Source organism: Bos grunniens, chromosome 1 (genome assembly GCF_055505025.1).
Source record: "Bos grunniens cultivar Pamir isolate PY7600 chromosome 1, Bosgru_T2T1.0, whole genome shotgun sequence".
Classification (NCBI taxonomy): Eukaryota; Metazoa; Chordata; class Mammalia; order Artiodactyla; family Bovidae; genus Bos; species Bos grunniens.
In genome coordinates this window covers 93,345,992-93,359,467 of record NC_141165.1, presented here as the reverse complement: position 1 = coordinate 93,359,467, position 13,476 = coordinate 93,345,992, and the positions used below count along the sequence as shown (strand labels likewise).

Sequence of the window (13,476 nt, the reverse complement as noted above, 5' to 3'; positions counted from 1 at the left end):
CACATTTTCCCACCCTAATTTTGACTTGCCATTCTCCCACAAAGTATTCCTGGGTCTCTTCCCCTTCTTTAAAACTCTGTGTGGCAGAACTGTCTTTGGGATCTTGTGGGATATATTTAGGCCACTGGGGCCAGGTCCTTTGTTCAGGGTCCCATCAGCTCCCCCTCTTTCTTTGGAGACCTACCCGCCTTTTCCCTTTTCCCCATAGCTCTACTTTCCTCCTTTATTCTATGGGGGTATAGTCATTTTTGCTTTGAATCCACATTGCTATCATCACACTTTAAATTCCTTAAAGGAACAAACTGCCTTCTTTCCATTCTTTAAGCCCAACTAATGACCACAACTAAGTTACCCCTGCAGATGGGTGCTGGGTGCTCACCAGGCTGCTTCTGGCCTCTCTGGACATTTACCCTTTACTCTCTATATGTACCTGTGTTGCCTGAACTACCTTTCATGGTCTATTTATCTGTGTCTAGTTTAGATGGTAACCCAACTGGTCAGGAGCAGTATCTGCACATTCCAGGGAGGGGCTTTATAACATGCTGAGCCAGCTACGTGAGTGAGGCTCCCGTATGGGGAGGTTGTGCATTAACTCCAGACTCTGGCTCCACTCTGTCTCAGGGCAACCGTCTCAGGGAAGAAATGACATTTCTAAGTCTGAAATGACATTTCCAACGGGAAAGAAATGAATGCCATTTCTAATCAGAAGCTCCGCATAGAAATCTTGTAACAACGGCCCCGTTTCTTCCATTCACTCAGCAAACTTTGATGACACTGGTGATATCCACCATGTGCCCCATTCTGAGCCAAAAAAAACACTCATAAATTTCAACTCCTTCAGTTTCTACCACTAGCCAAGTGAACAGGTAGGGGAAATATTTAGAGATGTTCAAGGTTACTTGGAAGGTTGTAGATACTTACATTAGAGTGTAACAAAGAAGTTACAATTTAGCAAGGTCTGAGTCAAATGGAAGGCTTGTTTCCCACGGATTCATGACACACACCAGGACTTCAGCCAAACTGGCTCATTTGTTATCTCCTGGGCTCTTCACTCTTCTAAGGCTCTACTCCCTGATCTTTCCTTTCCTTTTACCTGGAATGTCACTCCCACTTTCCTCCCACACCCACCCACATCTATTTGATACATGGAAACCACACAGACCCTGCGAGCATTATCTCTTCCCTCCTCAAAACTCTGATGCTATTAAGATCTTATTACATGTGTTATAATGATTTGGGAACACAGCTTCCCTACTAAAGCCTGAAAGTCTATAATGCATCAATCTCCCTTATGTATCTTTGTATACCTCAAAATGCAAGTTGTGTCATATAATACATTTTGATTTAGAGCCTGAGTGCATGAAGTGGATAGTTAATTAATTTAATAAACAAAACACTGAAAGATGTGGATAGCTATAATTCCAGTGTAAAAGCGAAAATAAATCACCCAAACACTTACCCCGCATTCCTTCCAGAGAATCCTTACCGAGGGAGAGACCCATAAAGCGCTAGACACAGCATTAACCTCGTAAATACTTTCTGGGAGCCAAATGGGCTGAGAAGCAGCACTTGGGCTCTGGAGTCGTGTAGACCAAGCCTCCAGCCCAGCTCTTCCATTTACTGGCTGTAAGACCCCAGGGAACTTAATTTACCAATTTAAGCTTGAGTTTCTTCATCTGCAAAATGGAGCCTCCTCATCCTTTTTCTTTTTCTACCTAATTGGGTTATGAAAATCACATATGTGTATGTCAAGTCCTTAGCAGAGTACCACATAGAAGGAACAGTTAGCCCCTCTTTCTCCCACCGCCCCCCATTCCCCCGCTCAATGTGACAGAGTATTTTTAATTTCCCAGCTATATTTGAAGATAATAAGACCTCCTGAAAATAATGGTTTTTAACAGCTGCCCAGAGTCTAAATGGGAACCAATTGCCCACTCCACCCACATGTTTTTCCTTTGGGCTTCAGCTTGCCATGACCAAGGGCAGGAAGAACCATACCAGGGACCTCAGGGTGCTTCGTCACCACCTCAGGTCTGTCGGACCTCAGGGTGCTTCGTCACCACCTCAGGTCTGTCCTGGGTGACTTTGGGCCTCAGGTCATCACTCAGAAGAATGCAGTCTGTATGTTGCACATCTTAAAGAACTCCTAAAAGTTGATAATCAGACTCAGATCAGCTTTACCTTTTTTTTCTTCTTTATGAAATTACAGTGATTACTGAACATAGTAACGAAACCTCCTCCATTGCTAAACGACCGCCGGGCTTAGTTTGGGTGCTTCAGAACACAAGGAGGCACGTGGTGTGAGTGAGTTCTGCTGTGGGGCTGGCAGCAGTCTTTACTCCCTCCTCCTATCCAGTTGCAATGTTCTCGACTGTGTCCACAGCTTGGGGGAAATCCTGAAGATGGCCAAAGACGACTCCACTGTTCGTTGCTTCCAGGGCCTGCTGATTTTTGGAAATGTGATTATCGGTGTAAGTAATGAGTATTTTCCAGGAAATTCTGCTCTTTCTGTAATCATGATTTTAGATACAACAAAAGTGAGACTTTAAAGGAAAATAAAGAGATAGTGACTGGTTCCCTTCATCTTTTCTCCCTTTTAAGAAATGTATTAGTAAAACATGCTAGCTAGAATTTAACAATATGAATAATCCTATGTAACTATGTAATAGGGCTTCCTGGTGGCTCAGTAGTAAAGAATCTTTCTGCAGTACAGGAGACGCAGGAGACTTGGGTTCGATCCCTGGAGTTGGAAAGATCCCTTGGAGAAGGGCATGGCACCCCACTCCAGTATTTTTGCCTGGAGAATCCCATGGACAGAGGAGCCTGGTGGGCCATAGTCCACAGGGTCGCAATGAGTCAGACATGACTGAAGCAACTTAGCACGCACCCAACTATGTAATATATCAAAAAACCATGTGGAAGAAGAGAGAGATTTTCCTCCAGGCTTTAAACACCAGAATCTAAAAGGAGCCATGCCTACCATGGTTAGTGTCCAAGTATCCTCAACACACACACGGTGGTGTGTCTTTCCTTTCCCTCTTGGGTTTGATTTCCGTGGACTCTGCTATTGGGGGCAGGAGTCTGCATCTTCCTGTTCTGGTCACACGAAGGCCAGGACCAGGATGTGAGAGTAGCTCAATGGCCAGGCTGCATGGGCACAGTGAGGTGAGAGCTCTTAGGAGTCAAGATCACTGGCTCTGGGCCCAACCCTGCCTGACTCTGCATGACTCTGGACAAGTCATTGTCTTTCTGGGCCAAGATCCTTCATCTATAAAATCCAGGGAGCAGGAAAGATAACCACCAAGGTTCCTTCCTCCACCAACATTGCCTGGTTCTCTGGCACTGATAAACACGACCTGGACCAGTTTAAGTATTTATTACAGTCCAAGAATTAGGGTGGTGGGCAGCGGGAATGTCAGTGAAAGATGATCTTCCTACAAGAAGTCATTGTTCGAGTGGTCCCATGCCCCCCAAGAGTTTTATGGATGGTCTGAAATTGTCTGTGTCTCCTCCCAAAAGCTAAAGTAGAGAGAAATGTGGAAGGAGGCACGAAACCAATTCACAGGATGGAAGGAGCTGTTTGGTTGCCTGGCAGTGAGGAGTTTAAGTCAGCTGCTTACAGCCTATGCAGGGGGCAGAGTTAGTCCCTCCCAGCACTGCCCACTCCTCCATCCCTTTCCCAACGCTGCTCTCCTGGCCATCAGCCTGACTGAACCCCCTCTGCTCGCAGATGTGCGGCATCGCCCTGATGGCAGAGTGCATCTTCTTTGTATCAGACCAAAACAGCCTCTACCCACTGCTTGAAGCCACCAACAACGACGACATCTATGCGGCAGCCTGGATTGGCATGTTTGTTGGCATCTGCCTCTTCTGCCTCTCTGTCCTGGGCATCGTAGGCATCATGAAGTCCAACAGGAAAATTCTTCTGGTGGTAAGACCTGAAAATTCCATACATTTGTTTCCTGGACCAATTTTGATGCACTGTTTCTTCTTCCCTGAGCACAATGCTTTGGTTTTCAGCGGGGTAGGTAGAAGCAGGTGACAGCTGAGGGGTGAATAGAGGGGAAGACCCTCCCTGCATGTGGGGGCAAGGATGCTCTCCTGTATCACAAGTCCAGAAAAGTCCAGTACAGAGAGGCTGAAGGGGAGACACCTGGGGGGTCACCTACTAAGTACATTCTAGATCTTGGCTTCTCTGACTGGTGTCTGCATGTGCCCAGCAGATACAGCCAGGAGCTACACGGGCCAAAGGAGAGACAAAGTGAGAACTCAATGATCAGATTTTCTTCTCCTGAGAAAAAGTAGTTTAAAATCTTATTATAATAGTAATCAAGTGTTAATATATTAGGATATAAATCACAAAATATGCATAAAGTTTTAAGAGAAAACATGAGCCTCCTTAGACATTTTTGAGCTCAAGGCTGATGATTTTGTGGAAAGGCCTACACTTCCCATCTCATGCATTCACTCTGCTTTTTAGGGACCCTGGAATCCCTTGCTGGGCTCCAGGTAGAGATGAGTTTCAGTTCCCACCTGCCTGCTGCTGCTGCTGCTAAGTCGCTTCAGTCGTGTCCGACTCTGTGCAACCCCAAAGACGGCAGCCCACCAGGCTCCGCCGTCCCTGGGATTCTCCAGGCAAGAACACTGGAGTGGGTTACCATTGCCTTCTCCTCCCACCTGCCTATGAAGGCTCTAATTCTGGGCATCCATAGGGAGGTTTCTGCCCCAAACTGCAGACAGCAGGCTGTGCCCTGACTTTGCAGGTGGAAGCAGATTTTCAGCCAGCCAGGCTAAGAACCCTCGGTACTAGGTCTAAACTTCCACTCCCTCTACCCATGTTCAGGACAGCAGTTTCTCACCCCAAGATGGGGCCCCACTTCCTACCCAGAAATATCTCTCTTAGCCAAAGGCTGCAGGACCTGAGTTCCATCTTCATGGAACCAGTCCAGCAAGCTAAGGTGCCGGTTGGTTTGCTTTTCCTGTGGACTAACATCATGCTGGTACCCAGGGAATGTAGAATATTTACATTTTCTGGGTCCTTAATGTGAGTTAGTCCCAGGGCAAAAGCACCCACATTTTCAGGGTGGGGAAAGGAACGCAGGGAAAGGTGTCCTTAGAGGTGAGCTTCAGCCACGTCCTGGTCTCACTCTGAGCCAGTCATGTGCGCACGGCACAGCTGGGAGCACCCTTGGCCATGCCTGGCAAGGAGACTGAGCCACGCACCCTCCATGCGACTGAGGGGAAACACCTGCACCCTGTGTCTCCTTTCTGGAGCATCTCTAAGGGGGTTCTGAGCCTGTTTAAGGGGAGCAAGCAAAGCTCTCGACAAATAGCAAGGCAACAGCTATTACAGCGGGGGACACTGTCCTGGTGCCTCTGAAGGGGCTCCTGCTGTTAACTGGGAGTGAAAAGTAGCCAAAGCCTTTTCCTGGGCAGAATGGTTAGGGCGGCAGAGGTCCAGCTCTGAGACCCAATCGCCCCTGACCAGGTAGGAAGATTCCGGTTTCCTCTGTGCCCCTCCCCAGAAGAACCCGAGGACAGTAAGCACTGTGCAAGGCTGAGGACGGCAAAGTCTCCAGCCCATATTCAGAAGTCATTTGTCCTTCAGTTACTCTCCAGCCACAAACAGAGGCAGTGCGCTGTGGAGGCATCATGAGCATACACACACCCCACCACACACACACACACACACACAACAAAACACACAATATGCTGTTTTACTCAACTGACCTGATGCAACTAGGGTGGGAGGTGAGAGAAGGTGCTATCAAGAAGATACATCAGTGGGTGTATCAGGCACTAGGTAGAACCTGTTCCTCTCTGATAAGACTGGACATTGTCAGGAGGCAGGATAGATGTTAAACATGGCCCTATTCAGCTTTTGTGTCCCCAGTAATCCTAAATCTTCAGTAAACCATAAAGATATTCCCCAAAGAGAGGGAAGTTAGGAGGCTCTACCTAGTGTCTGATACACTAGGACTCTGTTGCCAGCCATTAAATGAACACACAGAAACACCAGCTCATTTTCTTGTGTGTTTTTCCCCAGTTTAAATGGAAATACAAGGTGCTGAACTGAGAAAGCTCTGTATTCAACAGTCTTCTATTCTCTGGGGAAAGAAGGGACTTGAGCTGATTAGAACCTAGTACCAAAAAAAAAAAAAAAAAAAAGAACCTAGCACCAAGTCTGGCTCCAATCACTGTTCAGTGAGGGTTTGTTGAATAATTGTGTAAATGATTGCATAATTATATTTAGGCAAATGTGCTACAGAAAGCATAATAATTATTTGTTTAAAAAAATTCTTTGGAAGTAGACAGAATTTTTTAATTCCATTTGTTTCCTTTCCAGTATTTCATCCTGATGTTTATTGTATATGCTTTTGAAGTGGCATCTTGTATCACAGCAGCAACACAACGAGACTTTGTGAGTACAACCTCCCAAAGTGGAGCAGAAACGACTGTATGAGTCATCATTACCATGATAACAATACAATAACTGACATGCATTAAGTCCTTACCCTGCACCAGGCATCGTAATATGCATATTCATAATAAATACATAATTCTTCTCCTCACAATAACCCTCTGAAATAGGTATTAACACTATTGTCATTTTATAGATAAAAAGAAAATGAGACTTAAAAAGTAATTTGTCCAAGGTTACACAGCTGGTAAATGAAAGAGAGGAATCCTGAGTCCAGGCCATGTCCAGGGCCCAAGCTTGCACTGCCATGCCCTTCACCACTCTGCCACAGCCACAGGCCTTCCACCAGGATGATCAGTAATCCACTGTATCTAAGACATCTTCCTAAGTCAGCATCCTGCTTTCTTTCCTTTCTCCGTTCCCTGGCTTAGGTCACCCTCCAATGCCTGTCCACCTGGGTTTCATTGGGATGTGTTTGGAGATGGGAGTCTTCTCCCCACACAGGCGCTTCAGCCACCCGGAACAACCTCACACCCAATCCCAACCCCCACCCCAGCCTCTGAGCTCAGTTTTATTTAGGAGATAATGTTCAGTGCCCCCAGCCACAGGCTAAACATCACTTTGCCTCCTTGAGGATTAATATGCTAACTCTTCCTCTTGTGTTGCCTCCTCCCTCCATAGTTCACACCCAACCTCTTCCTGAAGCAGATGCTGGAGAGATACCAAAACAACAGTCCTCCAAACAATGATGACCAATGGAAAAACAATGGAGTCACCAAGACCTGGGACAGACTTATGCTCCAGGTAATACCTGCTGGGGAGACCCCCTTTTGTACCTAAACCAGTATCCAAGGTGTACGGGTGGTTAGGAGTGAAGTCAAAGTATGGGGACCACAGCCTCCAAAGGGGCCTCCTTCAAAAAAGACTTGAGAGACTTCCCTGGCATTCCAGTGGTTAAGACTCCACCTTGCAATGTGTGGGCTTCCCTGGTAGCTCAGACAGTAAAGAATTTGCCTGCAATGAAGGAGACCTGGCTTTGATCCCTGGGTTGCGAAGATCCCCTGGAGGAGGGCATGGCAACCCACTCCAGTATTCTGGTCTGGAGAATTCCATGGACTAGTCCATGGGGTCGCAAAGAGTCAGATACAACTGAGCAACTTTCACTTTGCAATGTGGAGGACACAGGTCCAATCCCTGGTCGGGGAGCTGAGATCCTACATGCCACAGAACAATTGAGCTTGCCCACAGCAACTACTGAGCCCGAGTGCCACAACTAGAAAGTCCGTGCACTGCCACAGAAGATCCTGCATGACACCACAAAGACTCCATGTGCCACAGCTAAGATCTGATGCACCCAATAAAGAAAAATTAAAAATAAGGAGAAACTTGACATAAGCAAGTTCATCTGTTTCCTCTCATTTACTGGCAGGGACATATGACTCAGTGAACCCTTAGATCTATATTCTGTTTTAAACTGTGATGTTGATTCACTTCCATTTATAGGAGTAAAAGAAATGTAGATTACTCATATGCTCTGCTTCTTAGAACTCAGACATCACTTATTAAGAAAATGTTGCCTCCGCCCCACAGTGAACTCAAGTGGAAATTATTATCTATCTTACTGACTGAGTGCCTTTTCACACCTTTGGGCTAGTCCTATTCTAGACTTGATCAGCCAATTTTTTCTAACTGGCAATCATAGCCTTATATCCAAAGTTACCTCAAATACCATCAAAAGCACAAGTCTTGCAGAATACCCATTATCATACCCACGTGGCTGTAAGAATGTACATACTTATCTCCTACGTATGCCCTTATCTGACCCAACTCTGTACAGCCCTGTCCCCCTTCCCAACCAACTTCCACTGTTTCCCAGTCCATCATCAGCAAACTTCTTATAGCCTCCACCCCTTCTTTGAACTCTCTTTACACTCTATCTTCTAAAATTTCCTTCATTTAGTCTAATATTCCTGTTCTGCGGTTTTTTAGCCCATTAGGACCTCCGATGTCTTGGTCACTTCCTCATTTCCTATCACTGTTCTGACTAGAGGTCAAGCATTTTTTTTTCCCCACTCAATTAGCAAAGAACTAAGCTTTTCAAATGAAAATGTGAATGGTCACACTTTTGAAAGATCCACTTTCCAACTTTTAAAGTCTAGTCTGAAACAAGTCTGGTTCAAATTTAATCATTTCCCCTCAAAATACTCACGTCAAATTACAGAATGACTACTTTCTTTGGTGAGATATTTTCCATAATCCAGTGCCAAAACAGGACATGCTTTTAAGGTAGTTGTTTTATTACCAAGTTTGCTGAATATATTTGTCCTAAAAGTTGAGAGATGGCACAGTTTTAATTCCTTCCCTTGAAACATTTTTGCAGATTTTATAAAAAGGAAGGAAGGTGATATGAAATGTGTCTTCTCCTCTATCCTCAATTCTATCCAGACTGTCATGAGCTATGTATTAAGTGATCTTTCTTTCCTATGTAGAGGCATAACCACGTGGCCGTGAGCCGTGTATTAAGTGACCTTTCTCTCCTATGTAGAGGCATAACCACGTGGCCACGAGCTATGTATTAAGTGACCTTTCTCTCCTACGTAGAGGCATAACCACGTGGCCGTGAGCCGTGTATTAAGTGCCCTTTCTCTCCTATGTAGACGCATAACCATGTGCCACTAGGCTTTGGTTGTTTTTTTCTAGTTTATTTTCTCCCATTGTAAAAATAATACGTAATTGCTCCAGAAAGAGTTTTTTAAAAATAGGAAAGTAAAACAAGAAGAATTTCTCATAATTTCTTCACCACAAAAATTTTAATTTTCTGATTCTCCATTTGCTCATATGTAACATGAGAATAATTATAACTCTCTCACCTTATTATATCAAGATACTAAAAATGATTAACATTTATTAAAGGTTTACTAGAGCCCAGGGGCTGTGTAAACACATTAAAGGTATTAGCTAATTTAATCTTCACAAGCTTAGGAGTTAGGTACTCCATCTGTCCCAGTTTTGCAGTTAAGGAAAATGAGGCTTGGAAAGTTTAATTTGCCGAAAGCTACAGAGCTCATTCAGAGAAGGCAATGGCACCCCATTCCAGTACTCTTGCCTGGAAAATCCTATGGATGGAGGAGCCTGGTAGGCTGCAGTCCATGGGGTCGCTGAGTCGGACACGACTGAGCGATTTCACTTTCACTTCTCACTCATGCATTGGAGAAGGAAATGGCAACCCACTCCAGTGTTCTTGCCTGGAGAATCCCAGGGATGGGGGAGCCTGGTGGGCTGCCGTCTATGGGGTTGCACAGAGTCGGATATGACTGAAGCGACTTAGCAGCAGCAGCAGCAGCACAGAGCTCATGAATGGCTAGTAAAGTAGTAAATATAAATGTATTTTGCAAACTCTAAAATGTAATACCTTAAAAATACCTTCAGCTTTCATTTGTAGATTTTTAGTAAACAGTAAATAGGGTACACTTTCCATCTCTTTTTTCTCCACGAAATCTCAGTTGCTACATTGGTGGTTTTGTCAAGGATCATGGAAGAGAATTTTGTATCTCGTGTGCTGACAGGACAATTGCTGTGGTGTAAATGGCCCATCAGACTGGCAGAAATACACCTCTGCCTTCCGGACTGAGAACAGCGATGCTGACTACCCCTGGCCTCGTCAATGCTGTGTTATGAACAGCCTTAAAGAACCTCTCAACCTGGACGCCTGCAAACTAGGAGTGCCTGGATACTACCACAGTCAGGTGAGTCCTTGTTCTACCCAAGACCTGCCAGAAGGTTTATCTGCTCTTCATGAAGAAAATACTAGTTAACTGTAGGTAATAGTCTCTCATTAAGGAATTCTGCATCCTTTTTCCTAAACCTCATGTTAACTATTTCCTTCTCTGTTAATAAAATGTAAATGCTAATCCAGGGCTGATCTAGGAAAATTTACATTTTGATGAAATGAACAGAACATGAGAATTGCAATAGCAAAATCCAATTTTATTTAAATGAAAACTATTTGTACAATGTATAGAATTAGTATTTTGAAAAAATATTTACATCAAACAAAGATTTGCTCTATTTTTGCAAAATGTAAATTGAAAAAGATGACATACAAAAGGAACATTTTCCCAGTTCCAAAGCAATGGCGATTGCTGCGGGTAGATGCAGTAATGATGTATCCCCTTCCTTACTCAGTGGTAAGCAGGGATAGTCTTCCTGAAACATTCGATTGGTGATTTGGGTAAAAGGTGGTTTACATACAATTGGTTTTTGAAAAAGTGTTTCCAGCCTGATGAGAATGATATGATGATCATGAAAACTAACATTTACTGAGTACTTATCAAATACCAGACACTCTTCTAAGTGCCATACAGATATTAATTCATTTAAGGCTCAGCAGGTAGTGCCACTTTGATCCCTATTTTACAGAAGAGGAACTAAGATATAGAGATACTAATAAGGGCCTAGCCCAGGTCATGCGGCTGGCAGGTAGAAGAGTCAGGATTCAAATGCTAGCAGCCTGGCTGCAGAGCCCAGACTCTAAGCCAAGGAGGAACTTGGTGATCATCCCAAAAACCCCTGAAGAGAATCCTCATATACTTGAAGTCAGCCTCTAAAATGCTTACACTGCTGTGCCAGTTACCACTTCGAGCAAAGCTAGCTGTGTGCCAGTAGATTAAGTAATTGAGAAATGCCAGACTCTTCAGTCTCAGATGAAATAATATGTACTTTCAGAATGAAGGACAATGCACTGCTGGTCATCAGGCCTCCCTCCTACCCGCCCTTAACACCACCCCCTACCGCCGCCTCTGGAAGGGTACCTGGACTAGGATTGGTTGCATTATCCCAGAAAAGGACATGGGAGTGATACAGATTGTGTTGTAGAGTTGTTCAAAGAAACTCTCACTTAGCCTTTCAGCAACATTGTTTTGGTATCATCTTAATTATATTCAGACTGCTAAAAAAATTTTAATATATTGCCTATAATCACAATATGCAATATAATGATCACTTTGAAGAATGATAAAATGCTTTTAACATTTCAACCTTGGAACTAGCCCATGCAGATATATCTTGATTGGACTGTAATTCCATACACACTGATCATGTCTTTGAAAGAGACCAAAAAGGAGGTTTGCCATTAAAAAAATGGTTTATTTCATAGCCACGTCATTTTCCCTTACACATAGAATATTTAGTAATGAGGGAACTCTACCCTCCTTTTGACACTTTTGTCTCACCTTCCCTAACAGTCCTTGGCCTTACCACCTCCTCCACCCACTAGCTACACCACGACTACACATTCACGTCATTCAATCATGCTCTCGCACCCAAGTCCTGCATTCTGAAATTCCTCTCTGTCTGGCTCCCTGTGCTCCTACTTTCTCAATCCCCCTCACTCACCCCTGACTAAATCTCTTATCTATACTTTCCTCCTGATTCTCCCTTCTCTGATCTCCCAGATTCCCACACACCACCACTCTCTCCAAGTGACAGGTCCTGCTAATTCTCCTATAGCACTCCCTTTCCACAAAGCAAAGTATGCCACCCAGTACCTCATATACTTTACTTCTATTATTGCAGCTGATACCTTGAAAAATAAGTATTTGCTTGCAAGCCTGTTTTTTCTATTAGTCTCCTTGAGGGCCATGCATCATTCAATTCTGTATCTCAGTACTTAGCATAATGCCTGGCACAAAACAGGCATCAATAAATGTTTGCTAGGTGGTCAAATTGTACTGACCACATTGTATTGGGCTGGCCAGAAAGTTCACTCACTTAATAAATACATTTTTCAATGAAATTCTTGATGAAAATGAAAAATGTATCTTTTATTTTCACTTAAAACCGAACAACCCAGTTTTGAGGCAATCCAACAGCTTTGTGAGATCTGCAATTCACAAAGAAAGGCTAACAAAATGAGGGGCATTATCAAAAGGGTAGTAGTAATAGAAACCCACCAGAATGTCACATAGCATGTCAGATGCAAATACATACATTCTTACATCATGGTTCATCTGCCCCCCAAAATGCTATGTGCAAATTCTGATTCACTACACCTCAAGAACATTATGATGGAGCTAAGGAAGATGAAGGAAAGCACCGCTACAATGAGAAAAAGGCATCATGAAAGGCACTAAATGAGAAGGGGTGAAAACCTGGGATTTTGTCTGTAAGCTTCACGAGGGCAAGACTCATTTCCGCCTTGTCACAGTTGAATCCCCAGCCTGGAGCCTGGCACCTGGCATAAGTGGGCTTTTAAACACTTTACTGGACAAATGACCGCCTCCCAGGATTGTCAGGGGGACCAAGTGAGAGATGGATAGAAGAGTGTTTGTGAAGCATCAAGTGAGTCACAAATAACATCATCGTAGTTATTACTTTCTATCATGTTCTCTTCATCCTAACCAGGTGCCAACTTTGCGCCAGGCTCTTGTTCTAGGTTCTAGAGATTCAATAAGGAGCAAGATAAATCCCATGCCCTCATAGAGCTTGCACTGTAGCATGGGAGACAGACCACAAACAAGTTACCAAACCAGTACACGATCAGTACCAGGTAGTGGTAAGTGCTATGAGCAGAAATAAAGCAGGATAAAGATACAGAAAATGATGGGGAGAGAGTTTTCTCTGGTTGTCAGGAAAGGCTTCATTAAGATACTTGCACAGAGTTCTGAATTAAGTGAGGAAAGGAGATCCTCAATTAAAGGAAATTGAAGAGAGTTCTGAACAAAGGAGGTAGCAAGTGAAGAGGCCCTGAGGTGGGGGCTCTCAAGGCAATCCATTTGGCAAGGCCAGATCGAGTGAAGAACAGCAGGAGTGAAGAAGGTAGATTTCTTAGGGCCTAAAGCTTTTCAGATTGGTGGGAAGGTATTCTCCTTTGGAAAAACAATATAAATGCTTTTGCAGACTACAAATACAAAATTAGGTACAGGGCTTTGAAATGGTCTTGCAACTAAGGAGCCCTGAGCCCAAGCTTTGCAGTGAGACAGCTTCTGCTAGCGGTGGCTGGGGCCACAGACAGAGGCAGGGCCATATCCTACAGCACCTCACAGGCCGTCGTGAGG

General features: G+C 44.2%; 2 protein-coding genes across 7 annotated transcripts in view; one reads left to right on the top strand and one right to left on the bottom strand.

Moving 5' to 3' along the window:
• IGSF11 (immunoglobulin superfamily member 11) overlaps positions 1–13,476 on the bottom strand; it is a 260,051-nt gene that overhangs the window by 239,802 nt on the left and 6,773 nt on the right. The window lies entirely within an intron of this gene.
• Positions 1–13,476, top strand: part of UPK1B (uroplakin 1B) — a 29,498-nt gene that overhangs the window by 12,006 nt on the left and 4,016 nt on the right. For 4 of the 5 annotated variants that reach the window (XM_086404854.1, XM_086404880.1, XM_086404869.1 and 1 more), the window contains 5 exons: positions 2,384–2,471; positions 3,731–3,931; positions 6,347–6,421; positions 7,103–7,225; positions 9,988–10,167. In XM_086404854.1, coding sequence (XP_086260980.1) covers positions 2,403–2,471; positions 3,731–3,931; positions 6,347–6,421; positions 7,103–7,225; positions 9,988–10,167 — 648 coding nt within the window. In that variant the 5' untranslated portion in view covers positions 2,384–2,402. Of the gene's footprint in view, positions 1–2,209; positions 2,472–3,730; positions 3,932–6,346; positions 6,422–7,102; positions 7,226–9,987; positions 10,168–13,476 lie in introns of all 5 variants that reach the window. The other variant, XM_086404889.1, reaches the window with a different exon arrangement.